Genomic DNA, 22,909 nt, shown 5'->3' on the forward strand with positions numbered 1-22,909 from the left:
TACCTGGCCTGTGAAACCAGGATATCTGCAGCAAATCTGCAGCCAAGGATGTTGGTGCCAGGCCAGCATACAGCAACCGCTGGGTCAGAAGTGGTGGCACACATTTGGACCTGGCTCTGTTAAATTTAGTCTACTACTCCTAGAAGGTTGCTAGCTCCTGCTCTAAAGGTGCTGTCCTTAAACTATTATAAGTATCAGATGTGAAGGGAATTCAGCACTGGCCAGGATAATACCCTACAAAATGTATCACAAAAATATCAGAATAACAAACATCATAGTCCATTTAAGTTAATACAACAAAGGATAGGTATCTTTGTTTATGATAAGCAATAAGTACAGGATCTTTGTTATACATTTTAACTACTTTCACAAGTTTGTAATTAGTTAATAGATAAATCAAAGCAAATATGCAGGGTTGTTTGGGGAAAGATACAGTTTTCTGTAAGCTAATTCAGTTTGTTTTACTGGCTACCTTTGAAACAGGATCGCAAGGGGTCTCCTGTCAAGTCCCCTGTGTTTACAGGTAGTTTTTTGCCCAAGGAATCCCAGAAATCACCACTTCTAATGCACAAAACCAGAAGTGCCAAGAACACTGCTACTGTGTAGAATAGTGAAAGGCCATGCCTGCGCCATATGACTAGAGGTGAGAAGTTTCTAGAGAGTCTGAACTCTCAACCTTGATGAAGTTCTGACCTACTTTTAAGGTAGTCTGAGCACGCACAGTGTATAATGGTAATGCAACTGTTTATCAATACTGATCTATTAATCAGGCAGTTACAATAATGTTGCTTGTATTGAGTTGAAATATTTTGAATTGATTGGTCCTTTTAAGTACTGCCCAGGTTTGAATTTGATTGGGTATTGTGAAAAGGGGGATGATTGGACCACTGGGTGAATGACAGGTGGTGTGATTAGAAGGCTATAAATCCTGTCCAGAGCAGCTAGCAGGGGCTCGGGCTCCTTCTCACTCTGACTGGATGGTTCTGATTCTGGGCTCTAGGAGAGTGAGAGTTCATCAGGTGCATGTTCCTTGCTGTGACCCGGTCACTGGGAAGCTGCAGTTGGGTAAAGTATCACCCTTTCCTTATTTGAGGTGCTGAGTACCTAAGCAGGGAAAAGCTAGAAATCCTCAGGGACTGTCAGAGGGTTTCTCCTGTTCACTAAGCCCAGAGTGTTCTTGCTGCCATCCGTGGCTTCTGGGTTGTCTGTAAAGTTGCACGGCAGTTAACTGTGTAGTGACCGAAGCTCATTGTAATGTGTAGTTGATTGGCTGTGTGACCAGAGACATTGGGTTTGGGATGTGCGTTTGGTTATTGTCCCATCGGGTGTATTTTATTGTGTTGTGGTTTGGGTGTTATGGGAATATTGCATTGGGTAGATGTTGTGCGGGTTTTGTTGTGTAATACAGCTTATATTGCACAAACTACCTGTGTTGTAGTGTGTAGCTATTCTTTCCAACTCTGAGTGGGGTTGGGCAGTAGATCAATGCTAAGGGAAATTAAGTTACTTTAACACTCCAAACCTGACTACCTGTGGGTCATAGAGGATTAATGATCCTCTGGATTCATTAGTTAATTGGCATCTCCATGGATGGTCCTTCGACTGCACTTGCCCACACCATGGTACAGTACCACAAATATGGTCTATATATCTTAAGACAAGACACACGACCCACACTGCAGAAGGCAAAAGTTCCTATGGTCTACAGTTCTACTCTAGACTGGTCCTTCACTACCCCCATTCTCCTGTTGTACATGTGAGGCAGAAGATAGGGCAGGCTGGTACTTCACAGACTAATTAATTCAAAGAACACAACAGCCTACTTTTTCAGGTGCAATGATTATAAATGAGCTAGTACTGGACGCAAGAATTCTGAAGTCAAGATGTTTGCTGTGTGCATTGAGACGCCCATACCCAGAACCCTCTTCCAGTTCACAGCTACTTCACAGCAGTGCTAGAGCTGGGCTCTAGAAAGTTCAAAGTTACTTGAAAAAATATCTAATATTTGCAAAAGCAAGTCTTACATATTGCTAAGAACCATGATGGCAATAGAGATGTTGGAAATAGCAAAACATCTCTCATCTCAACTAGAGGGATAGAACTAGTAGAAACAGATAGTACAGATGGAAACAATTCATTCTTGTCATTAATTTGCAATAAAGATGTGACCTCCAGAAGGGAGAGCAGCTCTACAAAAAGTTACAAGTAACATCAAATTATTTCAGAAAGGAAGAAAAATTAAGTCTGTTAAGTTTGCATAAGCATCCTGGGAATCTTAGATATGTGTGAAATATTGAATCACTACAGTAGTGGTGGTCAACCAGGGGTACTTAAAAAGGTCACAGGAGGTACACAGACCTAATATGGCTGATAAATGATGCAGCTGGGTACGGGTGGTAAGCGTGTTATGAGGGAAGGGGAGGGGGAAGGGTTCATTCGAAGCCCCAGCAGTGAGAGAGGGAGTGGGGCTGGGGTAGACTGAGCCATGTTGGGGGTGGCTCCTGCCACTGCATGCACCCTGGAAGGGCATGGGGGGTCATGTGCCCCCAGATCAGCGTGTGCAGCAGGGTGGGCTGCTGCTGTGGGCTGCGGATGCATCGGGCTCTGTCCAGCAGGGGCTGGGCCAAGCCGTGCTCAGGGCATGTAGCAGTGGCACTGGGAGGGGCTGCAGCCACTGCAGAATTCCCCATAGCCCCCTCCCCTCACAGCCTCCTCTCCCAGCAATGCCCCAAATGCAACCCGGCACTAGCCCCAGTCCACAGCAGCATCCCACCCAACCCCGTATGCAGATCCAAGGGCACATGCCTCCACGCCCTCCTGGGGGTGCGTACAGCAGCGGGAGCCACCCCTTCCCATACCCCCCAGATGAACTGCTCGCAGCCTCAATCAAGGCCCCCCCATTGGTGAAGGAGGGAGTGGGGCTGGGGCAAGGGCAGGGGCTGGCTCTGCACAACCAGGGCAAAGTGGGGGATGCAGCCACGAGCAGTTCATCCAGAGGGTGTGGCGGGGGGTGGCTCCCACTGCTGCAAGCACCCTGGGAAGCATGGGGGTGTGTGCCCCCAGATCTGTGCATGGCCTGGGCTCAGGGCTGCACTGTGCTCTTCCCAGTGGGGGCTGGGCTGAGCTGTGCTCGGGGCAGGTGGCAGCAGTACTGGGAGGGGGCTATGGTGGGGGCTCCAGCCACCCCAGAATTCACTGTAGCCTCCTCAAACCCCCCTCCCAAACCCCAGCTGGAAAGAGCCTGGTGCCAGCCCCAGCCAACAGTGGCAGCCTGCCCTGTCCCGCACGAAGATCTGAGGGCACACACCCCCCATGCCCTCCCAGGGTGCACGCAGCTGCAGGAGCTGCCCTCCTGAACCTTGCCCCAGCTGGGCAGTCCATGCCCCAGCCCCACTCCCTCTCCAACATTGGGCCCACCTGCCCTACCCCAAGCACAGACCCAGGGCCACACACCCCCATGCCATCCCAGCATGTGTGCAATGGTGGGAGCTGCTCCCCAAATGAGCCACTCGCAGCTCCATCCCATGCTCTGTCCTGGCTGTACAGCCCCAGCGCCACTCCCTCCCTCACCGCAGGGGCCTCGATCTGTCCTCCCTTCCCCTCCAGCTCCTTAAAAACAAGAAAAAAATATAAAGGGGTACATGAGCTGGAACTTTGAGAGAGAAGGGGTACACTTGTTAAAAAAGATTGAAAACACCTGCACTACAGCATGCAGCAAAGAAACAGCTAACAACTGCCTCCCCCTATTAATAGAAGAGGGGTGAAAAACTCAGGGACAGGTTTATCCACTTCCTATCAATTATACTGCCAAAACCTGGACCACTTTGCATTTGTCAGGTTGTAGGTTTATTGCTGTTTGACATCTGTGCTTTATTCTGGGGAGCATTCCTACCCAGTCTTCACTAACCCAAACTCCTACTTCCTTCAGTAAAATGGAAATCAGCTAGATACTTAGCCAACCATTCTCCTGTCTCTCTACTATTACTAGCAACCCTTTGTCTCCACTTATCTTTCTGTTTCATTCACTAAATGATCGAGCCTGTTCTATATAAAAATTACTTAGCAGGCATCTTTTTCCATACACTAAACATACATGAAATCATTAAAATCATGTTTTTATTTGAGTATGCTGATTCCAAAGAGCCACCAACAAGAATTAATATTTGTACTGTCAGTATATAATAATCATTTAAAATAAAATATAAATAAGGGTTCAAATGAGTTTTGATTTCAAATGTCTGCAGTAATCTACAAATACCAAACACATAGCTGTATAGGGAGAAGTATCAACATATTGCTAATCTTGACTCATAAATCCTTTGATTCATTTTAATTAAATGGGGTGTTTCATTATAGCTACCTAAATAAAAACATACATACTAAGGAGAGTTGATTTTTTTTAGTTTCATTAAATTTAGTGGTGCACACAGGTATTTAGATTGTAGAGAAAAAAATTCTGCAGGCTTTTATCACACACACACACACACACACACACACACACACACACACACACACACACACACACACACACACACACACACACACACACACACACACACTAGCCAATTGCCCGTCAAGAATGACAGGGTGGGAGCGGGTGAGGATGGAGACCTGTGCCCCCACCCCCATCCAGGCCCACTCCCCACTTCGCTCCTGCTGCTTAGGGCCTAGGCCCAGGCCCGTTGCCCCCATCCTTGCCACAGCAGCGGGGGGGAGGGGAGGAGCAGGCTTGGGCCCAATGCAGGGGAAGACCAAGCCCAAACCCAAGCCCAAGGGTGATGAGAAGCCAGGCTGCTGCAGCAAGGGAAGGGGAGCAGTGGGCCCGGGCTGAAACCAGCAGCAGCAGGGGGATGGGAGAGGAGTGGGACCGGGTCCAACGTGGGGGAGGAGGCCTGCTCCTCCCCTCCCCCAGTCACTGCTGTGGCCAGACTCGCTGCTCCCCCCACCCCCACGTTGCGCCTGCTTCCCCTTGCGGCAGCAGTGATGAGGGAAGAAGAGTGGGCCCGGGCCCAAGGCTAGGGAGAAGCCGGGCCGCCATGATGGGGGGGACAGTAGGCCCAGCCTGACCCAGCAGGGGGGACAGGAGGAGCAGGCCTGGGGCCAATGCGGGGGGGTGGGGATGGAGAAGGAGTGGGATCGGGCTTAAGGGGCGGGGAGGCAGCCCTCTCCTCCCATCCCCCAGCCGCTGCTGCATCAGGCCGCGTCAGGCCGAGCCCACTGTTCCCCCACCACCACCGCGGTAGGCTGGCTTCTCCCCCAACTCGGGCTTAGTTTTCCTCCCCTGCTGGGGCCCGGTCCCACTCCTCCACCACCACCCCTTCTCTCCCACATCGGCTCTGAGCCCACTCCTCCCATCCCCCTCCACTGGGTCAGCCCGGCCCACTGCTCCCCAGCCACAGTGGCCTGGCTTCTCCCCACCCTTGGGCCTAGTCCCCCCCTGCATCGGGACCGGCCTACTCCTCCCCTTCCCCACTGCCACTACCATAGATAGATAGAGGTATATTTTTCAGGTTTGTGTCAGATTGTTAGTTGGGCCATAGTTCCATGTATCTCAAAACAGCATTTTTGTGCTTCAGCTACAAGCCCTAAGTGCCCTAAATGCATTTCGTTGATGGAAGGCCACTTTAATATCAGCAGTGAGGGAAAAGCCAATAGAAGGACAGCAGACTTCTGAGTTCTATGGTTAGAAAGAAATTCATTAAGGAGAAACCACTTTCCCTATGCTGCATTTGTAAGTGAGAGAGAAAAAGATATCCATCTGAATATGTAAGTCACTGATTCTAAGTCAAAACCACTGTCAACAGGAATAAAACACTGTAGGTGCATCTACATGAGACATTTACTGTGGAGTTGCCTAGTTAGTTCTACAGTAAAGTCTCAGCATCTACACGTATGGCCCTACTAGGCCACAGGAAATTAATACATGTCACCATAGGTTATTACTTGCAAACAAGTATTATCCTGTAGCAGCATTTAGTGCACCACAACATATGTTTAGATGCTGATGGAAGTGACTGAGGCATGAGGGTGTTTCAGTGCTGGGACTGCCTCCTGTCTAACCCCGCACTGAAGCAGCCCCTCCGCAGCATGCTGAGCAAGTTCGGATCAGCTGGCCAGCCTGAGGCCGCTATCTCAGGCCCCCTGCCAGCCAGGGCTGCTCTGAGCTGGCTCAATGGGCTGCAGTCCCAGGCACATATGTAAACACAGCACCCAAGAGAAATAAACTCTGGTGTGAACTGTGCTGGAGTTTATTCAATTAAATTAATAACACATGTAGACACCTCCCTGTCATGGAATTTGCAAAGAGATACAACTCACAATAGCAAGAGGGATGTGAGAGGATAATGCAAAATAATGCTAAAAAGTTTGTTACAGAAACTGAAGAACATTGTATAAGAGTAATGGGACACTGTATAAGAGTAATGGAGAGAAAAGTGATAGTAGTGTCATAAGAGTAAAGTATTAAAAAACTGAATTTGGAGCAGTATCAGGCCTCTCTTTAGACCATTAGTGAGGTAGGAGATGCCCCTGCAGAAAAGGAAGGGTATTCCACCAGTGTTCAGTCAGCCAAAATTCCATGTAAGAAATTTGAGGTCACACATAGTAGGAATAGTGACGTATACACCAGCTGTTTGCCTAGCTGTTTTCACTTGAGAGATTCAGGCTATGTCAAATGACAAAAGCTGTACTGATTAAGTCCATTTGGAAACAGATTTAGTTAAATCAGTACAGCCCTCTTGTTTGGTTTCTCTTAAATCAGATTAAGAGTACCTTATATCGATTTGGATTAAACAGATTCCATACTGATGTAAGCTAGATTAACATATGGTACTCCTAAACCAATTCAAGGGGACTGAAAATAAGGGGTTGCCTTCATTTAGTTAAATAAATTGTGACTCTGTGTGCAGGAAAAACCAAAGCATAATGAAATGTATTTATTTTGTACACATCTCACATAGGGATGATTTGAAACACTAGAATTCCAGAAGGTTTTAAAGCAAAACTTTAATGTAAGGGAAGATACGCAAGGGGGCAAAAAATCACCAGGAAGCACCATGCTTTCTTGCATACCACCCCCTCCCCCCCAAATAAGATATACACCTTGGTTTTGGAAGGCAGAATATAGAAAAAGGAATTTTTCCAGCCATGGGCTGGCTGTGTGACATAGTAAGTCCTCCTCGAAACAAAAGGTTCAGGAAACAGCCTGGATGAGGCAGCAGGAACTTGCTAGTATGGCAAGAGAGCAACAAGGCTAGGCTCGAGACCCTTGCAAGGACAGTAGCAAGACTGTTGCTTCTTACTGTAAACAGTTCTTCATATAAGTTCCTGTTAATAATAAAATGTTTCCACACCACAAGTCTCATCAAAATACTATGGATTGCATGCAGCAGCTTACTCTTAGCCAGCTCAATTGTTCAAATAACAGCTGTGAGAAGGTTAACACTGGACTCCACCACTGCTGCTCTGCTGGGCCACACAGAAATGCAGAGATGCTATGCCCCATTTTGGCCACCATTAGAAACATAGAGATGCTGTTCACTATTCCTCCCTGCTTCTATTCCAGCAAAGAAAAATCAGCTTCTTCCCTTAAGACATGTTTCAATTTTGGAGGGCTGATTTTGGGGCAAAGCCTGTATGCAGTGTATAAGTAAATACAGTACTTGCTTTACAATAATACTGTCTTGTTTGATGGACCTCACAGCAAACAGCATGGTATAGCACTAATAGGATACAGCTTCTTCCAATTAACTTTAAGGAGCTGTTAACAAATAACCTCTCCCATTTAGTTGTATACTTTGTGGAGCACAAGTGAACTGGAAAAAAAACAACCTGAATATGATGGCACAATTCAGAGCTTTGGAAAAGTAGTTATCTTCAAGAGCATGGGCAAAACACAAAAAGCCTAAGGCTAGTAATCTATACAGATAACATTGGAGACCGAAAACCTACAATTATGAAACCTTAAGGGGCCCTCCAATTTGGACAGCATTAGAATTTTCTTTAATAAATAAAAGTTACTGTGGGTACAGCATTTTACATTTAATGACAAAGGTATACATAGAGCTGTAGCCAAAGAAATGCACCAAAAAAACCATACATAGCTAAGTGCTTTTTCTTTTGAAGAAATATCATTTTTCCCTTTTTTCTCAATATACAGACAAGCACAGCAGAAAAACATTGTGAAGACTATCACGCGGCCTGTCATGTGGCCCTTGATGGCTTGCCAAAACGCAGTAAGCGGCCCTCTGCCCAAAATAACTGCCCGCCCCTGAGCTAGAGAGAACTTTAAATCTATACTTTAAAATGTTAGTGGCATTACCCATGGGAAACCTTATAACTTCATAATATCCAGGAGCTTCTGTTCTCTTCACAGGTTCCATGAAGGGCCAAGCGCTTTGATGGCTCTTTGGAGGAAAAAAAAAAAAGGAGTAAGGTATCTAATATGGAAACTCCATGTTGGAAATCATTAAAAAATCTTTATAGAAGATGAACTAAAACTAACACCCACCTTAACCTGCTGAAGGATGGTTTTTAATGTGCTGTAAAGCTGATCTGGATCTTTGGACTCTTTACTTGAAATTTAAAAAAAAAATACAAAAAAAGATTAGCTTTATTCTCTTATTTCTTGTCTATAATTCTGCATTTAACATGAAACCAATGCTCAAACAGAAAACATTTTAACAGAAAAACAATACCCAGGAGCTAGTTTATTGATGATTATTTATCTCAATTTTGCTCTCAATATAAAAGAAACACTTCAAGTTACATAGCCTGGAGACTTGTTTTCAAAGAATTCTCAAATTACTTAATAATTTTAGTTGTTCAAATTGTACTTACCCTCTCTCTTTTCCACTTGGTTTCCAGCCAGTCTCTCCTGCACACCAACAAAATTAAACATTACATGAGAACAACTTTAGGTCAGAAGATTAAGAGTTAATATGAATCTAAAAAAAAGAATAATAAATATCAGTGCTCCCTGAATAAAGGGCTTTTTAGGATTAATCTTAAAACTACAGTACTTTAGCTCCCAGCCCCGTTTCATTTCCTACAAAATATACTCTAATATCCTGTATCATGAAGTCCCATTCATGATACCGTCCCAGCAAGAATGCACTGTTTTCTTTAAAAATCCTTTACCATCTTTTATTATTACCTCCAGCATTTCTATGTAAAGAAAATAGATGTAAAATGATGTAATGATTTCCTAGAGCCAGAAAATAAATTACAAAGTCTGACAACAGAGAAAAATATTATTGATAGGCTTAGTTTTGTTATATCCCAATCCGTACTTAATTAGCACAAGGCTAGATCACTGAATGGGATTATAGTAGTCAGGTGGAAATTACACGTGAAAACACAACAAAGGACCATCACATGCCAATAGAATTAAATAATGTATGTAGAATAGCTCTAGACTAGGAATCCTTGAGAACATTTCTAAACCTGTAGAAAAAAAAATATCAGATTAATTTAGATATATCTATGCTACCAATAAGCAATATTTAGCGGCTTCTAATTTCTCTAATCTTGGCCTCTATTTTTGGCTATTTTGATGCAGCACTGCATTAAGGGAGGTTGGTACATACTAATTCCAGGAATGCTTTCAATAGGAATCTGTCGTACGCCATCCTTGAAGCAGGAAAGACCAGGATAGACTTTTCGAATCTGAGCTTGTTTCCTTTCAATCAGCTTTTTTATAATCTGTTATAATGTAGCACAGAAAAAGAAATGTAGTTTCAAAAATCAAGAACTGTAGTTGACAAGCTCAAAAGCAACTAGTAAGACACTGCAGCAGAACCGTAATGTGTAGAAACATATTATTAATACGTTATTATTCCATTTCTGTGCACCAAAGATTTCCCCTGAAATCACTGTGAAGTTTGGATGCACACAGAACACAAAGTTAATCCATCATAAATATTTTATTGAACAAGAATACTGCTTATCTTCTAGTTTTCAGATGCACTTGTTCAGTTTTAAAGTCTCTGTGTAACTGTGGACGGTGTTTGTATATTAATCACAACGGCCCTTATTCAAGATTTTCCCTCAAGGAAGTCAAGATTGATGATATACATACAGCAGAAAACTCTTCTGCCTTTCCTTGCATTCAGCTCATCATCTGAATTCATGAAAAACCAGAGGGTTTTTTCCAATTGAAAGGGTGAAGGATTTCTTAGTGTGATATCCTATATTGGACCAACTATGTAGCTGAGATAAAGTGAGTCAAGCTTTCAAATGCAAGACATTCTTGCTCAGGTCTCTGATCACAGGAACCATCACTCTGACACCACCAACTGAAAGGTTAATTCTGTGTTTGTCCCCCTTTTGTTACCTCAATTTTAATTAATTTTGTTTTGTGCTCCTGATGAGTATTTAAACGCTTTGCTATACTCTGTGCCTGGAAGATGTCATTTTCAAAATGACTGCTTCCTGTGTAATTATTCTTTTTATACATTTAAACACTTAATACTGGATATATATTCTTTTTTTTTTTAATTTGAGTTAATCATTACACTTTTTTGAGATTACAATAGGGGTTTTTTTTGATAAGGAAACAATTTTCTTTAAAAACGGAATATCCCCACTACTGGGTTTCTAAAACTAATTTTTACTATTTTCTTTTAAAATTCACATGTTTTAAAGTGGTAATAAATGTTAAACTACAATATCAGCCAGTCCATTTGTCTGGAATCAAAATCTTATAGAAGCCAGGCTAGAACAAACAGTGATATTCTCTCTAGTCTCTACCCACAAGACCAATATTTTTGGATGTTTCTGATGAAACAAGTGGTGGACAAGTTAATGATGAAATTGAAATCATTAGCATTAAATTTCAATGTCAACATTTCTTCAAGGAGACATGGAATTTTTCATGCTTCCCAGAATTGTTGGTTTTGTTTATTTACAGCCTATGCAAAATGGCAGTGTGATGGTTCACACTGACTTTTTTGCAGTCATATGGATACAATCCAATTCTTTAGATGAAAGCTTAAATTCTGTACATACGATGGGACTAGGAAAAACAGGATGTAGACTACAGGCCAGTTCCAGCTCCACTAGACCCACTGATAAATGGCATTGGGAAGTACTGCAATAGTAACATGGACATTTCTATGTAGTAAAGGGGCATAAGCAAGAAAAGTGCCTTGTATGGTTTAGGTACAACCTCAGGGAGACAAATTGAGCGGTGACAACAAGAACACGGCTAGAACATGGGTTGTGAGAAAGCAAGGCACATAGAGCAAACAAGGATTAATGGAAGGAATGTAAACTTTCAGGAACAGGTCTCTTGAGAAGGGAAGATAAATATATGATAATATCACAGTAGCTTTAATTCCTAAGTTAAAGAACCCTGTATTTGAAAATAAATCTATACAACAAAAATTACTGCACCCAACAACAATGCACTAAAATTCAAGCAAATTCTTACACTATTCTTTAAGACTGTCTACAAACAGCTATTTCTTCTTTGGATTGCAATTCATTTAAAGAAAATGACATCTTTCCTGAGCACTAAATTTAACAGAATTTATTTTGGCTTGGTTTCTGGTAGGAAACTGTTTTGGATTTACAGCTGTGGAAGCAACAAGCCACAATCCACCCATCAGCCACCTCATCAGCACTCAAAATTATATTTACACCCATAAGTCTTAATATTTCGTTTGTATTGACAAAATAGACAGACATTTTTTCATAAAGTTACAGACTGATGAATGTTTGAAGATATCCCTATAATGCAAAGAGCACAGGATTTCTGGAGGACTGCAGCACCTAACTGCAAAATAAAATATTACAAACACACTTCCAATGATGTGGAGGTTGGAAAACAATATCATCTTGGATGGAGAAAGCAAAATTTTCAAAAGTACCCGAATGATTAAAGTTCCTAATTCTCATTTTCACCAGTGACTAATTTTGTAAAATGGATGAAAAAAATTATATCATCTTCAAAATTGTGAAGAAAGATGGAGGAATCACTGCAGTTCAGCTGACACATGGCAACTGTTTTGTGTTCACTCCTGTCCCACAGTAACCGGATGCTCAACAATGGTAACTTAGCACTGTTTCATTGATGGGCACATTGTTCCCTGACTTAACTTCCAATTACTGTAATATAAGAACAGACACTCGAATGGTTACAACAAAGCACATGATACATGATAAATCTTTTGTACCCCTCTAATTTGGTATGTTTTCTTCCCCTGTCTGTAACCTAAGTCATTTAGGAGCTTAAGCTGCATTGAGAAATCAAAGCAATGTAGGCTCCTAGATGCCTACTTCACAAAAAACAGAAAATCTGGATCCGCTGCTTAATGGTGAAGCTAAGTTTTTAATAGAAAATGCGAAGAAGGCGGAGCTGCTCAATGAACTACTTTGCCTCAACCTTCAGGGAACAAAACAAAAATGAACAAACCCCACTGCAACCAGACAATTATCAAAATTAATACAAACGAAGAAGAGAATGTGGATAATGGGGATGCAATAGAGAACTTCTGACAAATTAAATTAATTTGAGTCGGCAGTAAACGAAGAAATTTCAGAGCTACTGACAATAATATTTGCAGTCATGGATGACAAGTGAGGTTTTGGGGTTCGGGACTGAAAGAGAAGCAATATGGTGCCTTAAAAAAGGAAGACTCAGGAAGTTATAGACCAGTTAGCTTGACTTCAAGATATCTGGGAAATTACTAGGGCAAATCATAAGACAATCAATCTGTAAACACCTAGAGGAGAAAGGGGTGATCATTAGTACACAAGAGCAAATCATAGCAAATTAACTTGTTCTCATTTCTTTGACAAACGGGGATAACTAGTGTGACTGAATGTGATGACTAGCGTGATGAATGAAGAAAATGCCTGGGAAGGGGGCAGGCTGTTAATAGGCAGTCTTTCCTTTTTTTAAATCGTGGCATGATCTAGTCAGATAAGTAGGAGCATGGGGTACAAAGGAAGACATTCTTCCATGGTCACAAGGTTCTCAGAGCCTGGGGAGACTTGCTGCTGCAAGACAACTGGAAGACACACCGCCTGGTGAAAAGGGAGGCACATGTGAGAGGCAGGGAAACCACAGTGAGAGACTTGGGAGTTTTGGCAAGCCTTGAACCCTCCTCTGGGCCCACCAGAGTACTTTTGGAGGACCATTTTCCCTGGCAGCAATCCTGGATTTTGGAGCCCCCGTCCCCCACAGAAGAATGGCCCGTCCATCCTGACATTCTTGGGCTGGTGGGGAGAAGAATTATGTTGTGGTGGGAACCCTACCAGAATAGTTCCCACTGCAGAAGAATGCCTCACCGCTCTCCTGCCAATCACCTAATTAGTGGGATGATGGGAGGAATTTTCCCCCAGGACTCCCTGACAGCTTGTTCCTGGATGGACTATCAGAGAGCCAGTGCTCTCCTTCCTGCCATCTTCCTTGGGAAGGAGCGCAGCAGCCTGTGCCATATAGAGTGTCTTCCAAACCAGAGAGAAGCTGACAGCTTTTCAAGTTAGACTGGGTAGGAGGGAGATCTTCCTCATAGGAATCAATCTAACTTTCTTGCGGAAGAGCCAGTTTTCTTCTTCAATAAATTGCTTGAACAGCTGTATGCTTTCTTTTTTAGCCAGAGGAAAGGTTTTTCTCCCAGTACAAATACCTATTCCTGTCCAAAGGTGACAAAAGGGTTTGGAAAGCAAGCACTAAGAGGAATGGTTTAGAGAATATAGGAATATCTGGTCTTGAAAAAAGGAAAATAAGGGAGAACACTGAAAGACAGCCAGAATGAAGAGGGAGAGCAACTGTTGTCCTCTGCCATAAAATGTAGGATGGTGGTGACAATGTCCTAGCAGTGGCACAGGACTAGGTTCAGAGGGTAAGGGGCTGACAGCAACCCAGCCCAAGATGTGGAAATGAGAGACAGGAATGACCACCTGTACAAGTTACTGCCTGATCATTCCCAGTTTTGTTAATAAAGTTGTGGCCAAATTAAACAACAGAATCATAGAAATAGGGTCGGAAGGGACCTTGTAGATCTTCAAGTCCGACCCCCCGCCTGGGCGGGAGAAAAGACTGGACTCAAATGTTTGCATCTCATCTATCTACCTGCATATCTGGGCCAAAGAGTGGGTTATTCAGTTAGGATGTTTTCTCTATTCAAAAACACAGACTGATAGAGAAAATATTTTTCAAAATAATAAGAGACTTAAACCTGTATCAGGAGGACATAATGATGTTGTGGTTTATAGAAAAAAAACTTGTGAACGTTTATTGTTTCTTCCATTACCCAATCAAGAATGCATGCCCAACGTTTAACTTCAGCACTTAATTACTTTGTTAATTCAAAGTCTGTGTTGGGAGAAAAATGGTAGGTTGTTTAAACATAAAAGAAAGAACATACTTTGAAAATGCTCCACTCAAAGTGACCAGGGCTGACCGTGTAGTTTTGCTAAGAGTTTAGACAATGGATTTGAATAGGATAGTTTGGATATGAATGAACTTCCCTCAGGCAGGGGGTTGAACTAGGTCCCTTCAGGCCTTACGTCAGAGCAGACTTGATTAATCAGGTCAACTGGAGTGTGGTAATTAGCCAGACAGCCTCTACATCCCACATATCAGTGTCCTCACATTTCAAAATAGCAGTGGGGGTGCTTAAACTAAAACTAATTCAACAAGCTTTTGTTAAAGGGCCCCCACCGCCATTTTGAAGCATGGGGACACTGATACACAAGATGCTGGATGGACTATCAGAGAGACAGGTGCTTTAATTAGAGTGGCTCTCAGACAGAACATTTTAAAGAAGTTAATTAACTAATTAAAAGTAATTAAAATTAGAACTAATTAAAGAAGTATTTTATTTACTAACTTGCACACAATCAATGATTTCATTTTGAGCAATGAATATGAATACTTTTCTGTATCACCATCACAGTAAAAACAGGAAAGTACAAGTTATGCTTTACCTGGCAAACCTATGACAATTAAGGCTGGATTAAAATGTTCCAACTAAAAATGACCAGTATGATGTTTTGCATAGTAGATACGTGCATGGAAGGGGACAGGTATCCCAGTGCTAACAGAAATTATTTTAAATTATTTATTGAAGCTATTTAAAATGTGATGTACATCTTGTTTTTGAAGAAAGACTACAATATTTCATTTCAGCATTTACCTCTTTTTGCTTTTTAATGATGACAGAAAATTCAGTGTAGGGAATCCTTGGATTTAATTCACATCCCATTAATGTAGCTCCTTCATAATCCTTGATGTAGCCAACATATTTTGCTTTTGGTACTTTAATATCTTTGGAGAAGCCCTGAGAAGAGATTAAATCAAATTATCATAAATTACATATGAAAAAAAACTGCATTAACTGAAAAACAACTATGAATTACAACCAAAAATCCTTAGAACATTAAAATGACAACAAATATAAAAGAACAGCTACAAACCATAGCTCTAGACTTGCAAAAATACTTCGAAACTCAAGTAACTTTATATAAATATTGTTTATATATGTGTGTAAGGTTGGGACAGGATTGAGTACTATGAAGAGCAGAAGCTAAAATCAAAAATATACCATTTGTATGTGCATGCACACGTAGGGCTGGGGAAACATTGTTTTTATTGAAAATAAATTGTGTATAGATGAAAATGTTAGCCGTCATATATATTCAGGCATTTTTCTTCCAGGTCCAAATCCTACAGTCATTTGTCAAGCAAAAATTCTAAGGTAGATAGGAGTTTTACTGACTTAAGACAAAAGGTGAGAAATGTCAAAAAACCAGGAGCAAGGAATTTGGTGAGTCCATTCTTCTTGGACTAACTTTATACATAGGATCATTTTTCCTGAACCAAAGTGGCTGCACGCTCAATCCAACACTACCAGAAGACCAGGAATCTTTCCTTTACCAACCACTATAGCTCATTTATCTATGCTGGGTGTTGCAATAATATTTATGAAACCTCAGTCAGAATCAGGAAGGCAGTCATGATCTTTCCTAAAGTTTATAACAAAACTAGTAAAGTGCATAAACATAGAGACAAAACAAAACTGGCAATATGAATCAGCCTCGCTAAGTAGAATGATATTTCACTCTGCACTATACATACATATTGAATCATGATTATTAGGTACTATGGTGAATGATATATTAGAAAGATAGCTGGTGCTGAGGAGCCACAAAGATGAACAAAAGACCAGTGAAGAGACCAAGGGTGTCTGCATATCCAGATATGATCCTCTGACAGAACCACTAGCTCCCACACAAGGATGTCAGAAAATCTGCAGTTTCTGGGGCAGATTCCACACCCTTACTTATTGCAGTTATACACACTCCCATGACTCACTTCTAAAGCGAGCAAGGAGAATAGTTTTAGTGTTTTTTTAATTGACTAATACTGGCCCTCCAATTCTTCATATAGATCTGCTAATTTGGCCCCCTGTGTGGCAAAGGGGGCCAATTGCAGCCGATCCATTTGACCTTAATGATTTACTGATTTTTTTTTATACTTAGCATCTCTTATTTTAAAAAAGGAACACAATCAGACACTGAACACAAGACATAACTCCACCACTACTGACAACTCCACCTTATCTGCTGACATAACTCCACCACTTTTAGAAGTTGTTTACACAAAAAGGATACCAGTCCATAATCAATTCTGTTCTGTATATTAAAACCACACTACCATCATGCGCCTGTCAATTCTCAAACCCCTTTCAACAATTGTGACTCTTTAAATGGAGTGGAGCTGATACTTTGTAAAGATGAAACATGCATTTTAACATATAAACTGTAAATCAGAAGTAAGTCTTAATTCATCGTAATCAATTTTATTTGTGATGGTTTTACACATGATTAAGAGCATTATGTAATCTACAAATATATTCAGTCTTCTTTCAAAATAAATTACATTGTAAAAACAGCTTCTTGACTGTGGCTAATACAAAACATATTTGGTGATTTAAAACAAACAAACATTTTATCTAAATGATTAGCTCTCACAAGATGCAAATATTGTTCCTAAATTTCAACTTCTGCCACTGATCTAAATCTTTTCTTAGACTGACTTACTTGTTTTTTGAAGTAGCCAATTGCATATTCATCTGCATATGTGAGGAAGTTGAGAATGTTATGTTTAATGTGATATTCTTTCAGATGATTCATCAGATGAGTTCCATAACCCTGTGTGGAAATTATTTTTAAAAAATCAATATGAAGTCATTAGGGTTTACATAGATAAGAAGCAGTGGGGCAAGAAATATGACTTACCTGTTCTTTTAGAGTAATTTTCTCTAGATCCTATTCTCAAGAGCCTCTAATACTTAACTCAGGAGGGATTTTAAAAGACCACACAATTTCCAATCATCTCAAAAGAACACTTGCAACTCACTAGGGAACTTAGAATATCACTGCTTTGACTGATGATTCACTTTTACTTTTATAATATACTACCAGAATTTTCTTGACCATGAGAGGGACAGAAAAACAACATGAAGCTAAAGAGGCATTTGTTTCAAAGAGCTGTAATGCAAAGTCAATATGTATATGTATATTGTTCAAGTGTCAAGCACATATAGTCACATACTTGGAGACTAACAAAGGTAAAATAATATAATGGTGGGAATCCTTGAAATAGATAATATAACCTCTTCTTACTAATCAACTTAGCAAAGTCATTTCACGATGGCTAGGTTGCTAGTGTGCCCAGACTAGTAATTACAATTATCTTACTATTGATTATGCTTCATTGTATACTAAAGATTATATACTCTTTGGGGCAGGGACTATATTTGTTACATATGAAAAGGACCTTGTACACTGGAGGCTTGATCTCCAACCAGCATCCCTAGGTACTGCCGTAATACAAATAAATAACACCAATGCCTGTTAATGGCAAATGAGGGAAAAAAATTGATCTTGTTCAGTAATAGAAGAAAATTGTGTAATTATGTAATTTAAAGGTGAATAATCCTAGAGAAAAGAAATATGCTTTACATACACTTCCAAACTCCTCTATTTTTCATCTTATGTTGAAATATAACGGACTAAAATTGCATTATTCTTCGGTAATAAAATATAATATTTTATACTAACTATTCATCTGACTGAATTTTGCATTCCTGTTTATGTTGTAATTAAGAATAAAAGGAAAAAAAATGGGAACCGTTACAAGTCTGTAGGGCACATATCTAGGGACCCTTATTTTATGGGAAGGTTCAGAGAATTCTTATACATTAACACAGCGAACAATAAATTATTCAAATGTATTCACTCTCATAAACACTCCAGCAGCTTAATGTTTAAAAAGGGAAGTCATGCAAAAAGTTGTGCCTAGGAGTCAGACGCAACTACCTCAAAACCATTTCAGCTTTCAAAGGAAAACAGTCCCCCAGGCTACTTCTTAGTTCAGCCACCTGAAAGTTTATAAAAGATAGGAAGTGCTTCTCACCAAAAAGGGCTGCAAGAGCTATCTGTGAACGTAAGAATATTCTGAGTTGAAGGCTGACAAATAGGCAACTAGCTCAGAAAGAAACACAAGCCCCATATTCATAGACAATCATCTTAAACCGGGGCTGGGCAAAATGCAGCCCACAGGGCCCCTAAAAAATTTCGAAAATTAATATTTATCTGCCCCTGGCTGCCTGTCATGCAGCCCTCAATGGCTTGCCAAAACTCAGTAAGCGGTCCTCTGCTCAACATAAGTGCCCACCCCTGTCTTAAACATTTATGTAAAAACGCACTCTAGAATGAAACAAACAACTCTACTATAAGGATTGTGTTTGTATGTAATCTAGGCAGCCACTTGGAAGTTAGCCTTTTTTTATTATACCAGATTTTGAAAGGCTACCCCTGCAGACCTGTGACATGGCATGTGACAACTTTACCTTACACCACTCAAAGCTGCAGCACAATGAAGATTCATTTTTTCTAGTTAGACTCTGAGTGCGTTGTGCTTTAATACTTCCTTTTGGAAGTACTAAAGTATGGTGCAGTACAGGTGGTTACTGTGCTGTGCACAGTGCATAGTTATATTTTGCTGCTACGCTGCCGTAGCACAGCTGACAATCACATGTAGACCTGCATGACTGCTACGTCTCCGTAGCACGTTGCTACATCGCTGTAAGGTGATGTGTAGATGCACCCTCAAAAATACATGCATCTAGAATCTTATATTGTTCAAATCTTTTAAAATACTAGACACTTTAGTGCCAAGAGCTAAGTTTGAGTGAGTCTTTCTCCAAAAATCTGGAGTTTAGGGAATCCAAGTCTAACAAAAAATATTTACGTTTGTAAAAAAAAAAACAAACCAAACCCGCTCATCCTGCTACACCTTCACCAAGATCTTCCCCAAATATATAACCAGCACACAACCTCTGCCAGCTCAGTGTTTTTAACACTAAATTTGTTCCTATTTTCAGCAACAACACAACTGACTAACATAGCTAAAGCACCACCTACAGCCCAAAGGTTGAAATCAAATAGCCACAGGCTAAATGCTCAAATCAAAATAATAGTTTTGATTTACTTGTAATCTCTCTGTAAAAAGTTCATCTGGTTCTGTACCTTCAGCACTTTATATTCTTCAAGCAGAACAGTTTATTCTGAAAAGTTAATGCCCTTTAAAGGAGTTTTACAAGATTTTATATAGCACACCAGCATATTTTTAGATTGCAGGAGTTTGTCCATTTTGTTTTAAAAGTCATTTTTCATTGAAGTCATTTAAACTTGGGGCCCATGAGATTATAGTCACACAAGCAGAAGGCTCATTTTTATTCAACTACAAATGCTCTAGTAAGGTGATATAAAGCCACTCAAGAGGGCAGAGTAAATAGCCACTGATGGGACCTAATAGACCAAGGACAAGCAAAGTCTGGCCCACAGGCCAGATCTGGTCAGCCGTGGACTCCATTTCTCAGCTGCCCCTGCCCTCCATGGAGACTCCAGCCGCACCTGCGCAGGGAAGTTCAGGCTGGAGTTGCCATGGAGACCAGCCTCAGTGGCAAGGGCCGTGTGCAGGGCGGAGCAGCACAGGGGGTTGCTCCGGAGCCTCTGGGAACTTGGGATGGGGGCAGCTTGCTCTGGAGCCAGGCCAGACCTGCAATCTGTAGCTTGCACACTCAGGGCAAGGGTGCACAAACAGGGGATTGCAGCTCTGCCCCTACTCCAGATGAGGCTGTCACTGCTGCAAGAACCTGAAACAGAGCCGTGATCCCCTGCTTGTGCACCCCTGACCGGAGCATGCAGGCTACAGGTTGCGGATCTGCCCTTGCTCCGGAGAAAGCTGTCCCCATCCCAACTTCCCAGCGGCTCCGGAGCAAACCCCTGCCCTGTTCTGCCACGTGTGCTGCCGGCAGGGCTAAGGCTGGTCTCCATGGCAACCCAGCCTGAGCTTTCCTGCACAGATGCAGCTGGGGTCTCCATGGAGACTGAACCAAGCCATAACGGCAGGGGCTGCTGGGAAATGGAGCCCCGGTACATCCAGATTGGCCATTTTGCCCACCCCTGCAATAGAATATTTATTGATGAAGATTTTTATTAGTAAGGTGAAGATCCTCAGGCAATGCATCTAAATTATTTTTACGTAGTAGACTGATTTGTTAAATATATTGTTGAATATTCCTATACAGAAAGTGGAAATTAGAAGAGACAGCAGTTTCTAAACTGTAACTATAATCCATTTGCAAGTTGAGACTCCTCAGAATTCGGGTTTACTAAGATGCCTGTAATACACTTCTAACGTTCTCTTTACCTTGACTTGTTCATTAGAAGTCACAGCACAGAAAACAATCTCTGTAAATCCTTGAGATGGGAACATCCGGAAACAGATACCACCAATCACACGGCCATCTTTTATTAATGCAAGTGTCTTGTGTTTTCTGAATGTATAAAATAATGATAGCTTTAGTTCATGTACATATCACAGTTGCCCTCTTTTTAAAAATGTCATTTTTTTTTGTAGCCCCAAGGCAACCATGAATGCCTTTGCTAAATCTACTGAACAGTTATAATCTTAACATCATGCTCTACACCTAATGTAAAATGTATCAAGCTTTGTCTTTGCAGTTCACTAGCACAATGAGGCTTCCTAAGCATTAAGGTAATACAAGTAAGAATTTCATTGCCTTCACTGATTCTGTTATTAATGGTCTGTTTTTCTTATCAATTAGAAATTAATGGAGCTGCAGGACACTTGGGCTGTACTATCAGATGCCTGGTTTCCTGCATGAAATCTGCACAGCTTAAGCGATCAGTTTCTAACAGATGACCAGGAAATTATGCATTTCTAATCACCGATTCTTAATAACATCTGAAAACCAGGATACATCAGTTTCAACCTCGTTTATATCTGGAGCTGGAAGAGACACACTAGGTTATATTTCTCAACCTCTATTGACAAGGTTCAAGAATTTTATGGTAAATTTCAATACAAACAATTTGTATCACATCTATTTATTTAGCTAGCCAATAGTTTGTGCTGCTCATCAAATATTTTCCTTATAACAATGATGACTTTTTACAGGTTTCTAAGAACTTTCTGATAGCTATATTCATTCAGTAAATTTGGAAAGTAATATACTAATTTATTTGTAAAGCTCAACTTCTGCTTTAAATAATAAAGCAAACACAGCACAATGTGTCCATCAAATGAACTCCTTCCTAAAGTTACTCAGTAAAACAGCCTCATTTTATCTGTCACTGCAGCCCAAGAAATTTTTAAAAAGCTTCCTTCCCTGGAGGTTAATATACACATATATTTTAATCCAAGCCAATCACTTATCACTTGTTTTTATCTGTTCTCCTTGTAGTTATTCTGATGCTCATTTTATCTGTGTGAAAGTGAAAGCAGGCATGTTACCACTTGCTGCTTGTATTATATTGGTCAGTACCTTTCAGATCAGCATTTCACTTTGTTTGTTTGTGCTTTTAGTTTTATTTTCTTATATTTGCAATGCTTAAGCAGTTCATCATCAAAATTCAATGAGGGGGAGCACTTAGGTAATTAGATAACACTACATAACAGCCTCTTACAGACACTCAGTTTCTCCTGTGAGAGTCACTGCTCACGCAGGAAAAAACACATATATACAGATATTCACGTTCTTTTTCTCCAGAGTAAAAATGGTCACTCCAGGGGGAAAATAACTTGGGAACAATCAAGGTTAAATTATTCCAAGGACAGTGTCTCCTGGGAGAGCAAATATACAAACTGTGGCTTCTCTCAAAAGAGGAATATAGTCCTCCAGCATTACCCTCCCCCCAGCATTTAGGGACACAGTGGCCACATCTACATGTGCAGCAGACTACACAGTTGTTACTGCACAGTCATTTAGTACTTATGCAAGTACTTATGCTGTTGCAACTGTGTAGTACCATCACTGCACGTTTTTTTTCCCCAACACTACTGCACAGTAGTGACACGCTCATTGCTGTTACACCATAGCATCTCACGTAGACATGCCCAGTGTGTCACTCGCTGGACACTGCTGCTCCAGAACACTCCCCTTCACAATTCACACATTGAGCTGCAAGAAAACACAGGTTGACCATGGATAGTCTAGGTCAGTCAATCAGTGCTGCCCTATACACTGCTGCCATCTGTCACCACGCAGACTAAAGCAACCTGTAGAGCATGCTGAGATGTATGTGCAGCCCCTCCCCTTGGCCTCCCGCCAGCTGCACAATGTCAGCACTGCAAGCTCTCCACTCTTCAGGGCCTCAGCTTTCAAATGTCTGTGCATGCAGCTCTGCGTAAGTGTCTCTACCAGGAGAACATACCTTGGAGAATTCTCCCAGATTATCTAAATGGGTCTATGTAGCCAATAAATAAGATAATGGCTGACACACATTTAGTTTGGAGGAGTCTTTAAATTCTGACACTTGAACTTACTTAAAGTGCTGCACTATAATCCAAAACATATTCTAAGAG

At 41.3% G+C, this 22,909-nt stretch overlaps 1 protein-coding gene across 2 annotated transcripts in view; it reads right to left on the bottom strand.

The window, feature by feature from the left end:
* Positions 1 to 22,909, bottom strand: part of KAT2B (lysine acetyltransferase 2B) — an 80,282-nt gene that overhangs the window by 2,847 nt on the left and 54,526 nt on the right. For both annotated transcript variants that reach the window (XM_090046572.1, XM_090046571.1), the window contains exons 11-17: positions 20,732 to 20,858; positions 17,053 to 17,163; positions 15,147 to 15,290; positions 9,588 to 9,702; positions 8,839 to 8,875; positions 8,510 to 8,573; positions 8,321 to 8,405 (exon numbers count right to left, since the gene is read on the bottom strand). In XM_090046572.1, the coding sequence (XP_089902698.1) occupies positions 8,321 to 8,405; positions 8,510 to 8,573; positions 8,839 to 8,875; positions 9,588 to 9,702; positions 15,147 to 15,290; positions 17,053 to 17,163; positions 20,732 to 20,858 (683 nt within the window). The remainder of the gene's footprint in view (positions 1 to 8,320; positions 8,406 to 8,509; positions 8,574 to 8,838; positions 8,876 to 9,587; positions 9,703 to 15,146; positions 15,291 to 17,052; positions 17,164 to 20,731; positions 20,859 to 22,909) is intronic.

The sequence above is a fragment of the Crocodylus siamensis genome, chromosome 5 (assembly GCF_052110815.1).
Source record: "Crocodylus siamensis isolate JL-2025a chromosome 5, ASM5211081v1, whole genome shotgun sequence".
NCBI lineage: Eukaryota > Metazoa > Chordata > Crocodylia > Crocodylidae > Crocodylus > Crocodylus siamensis.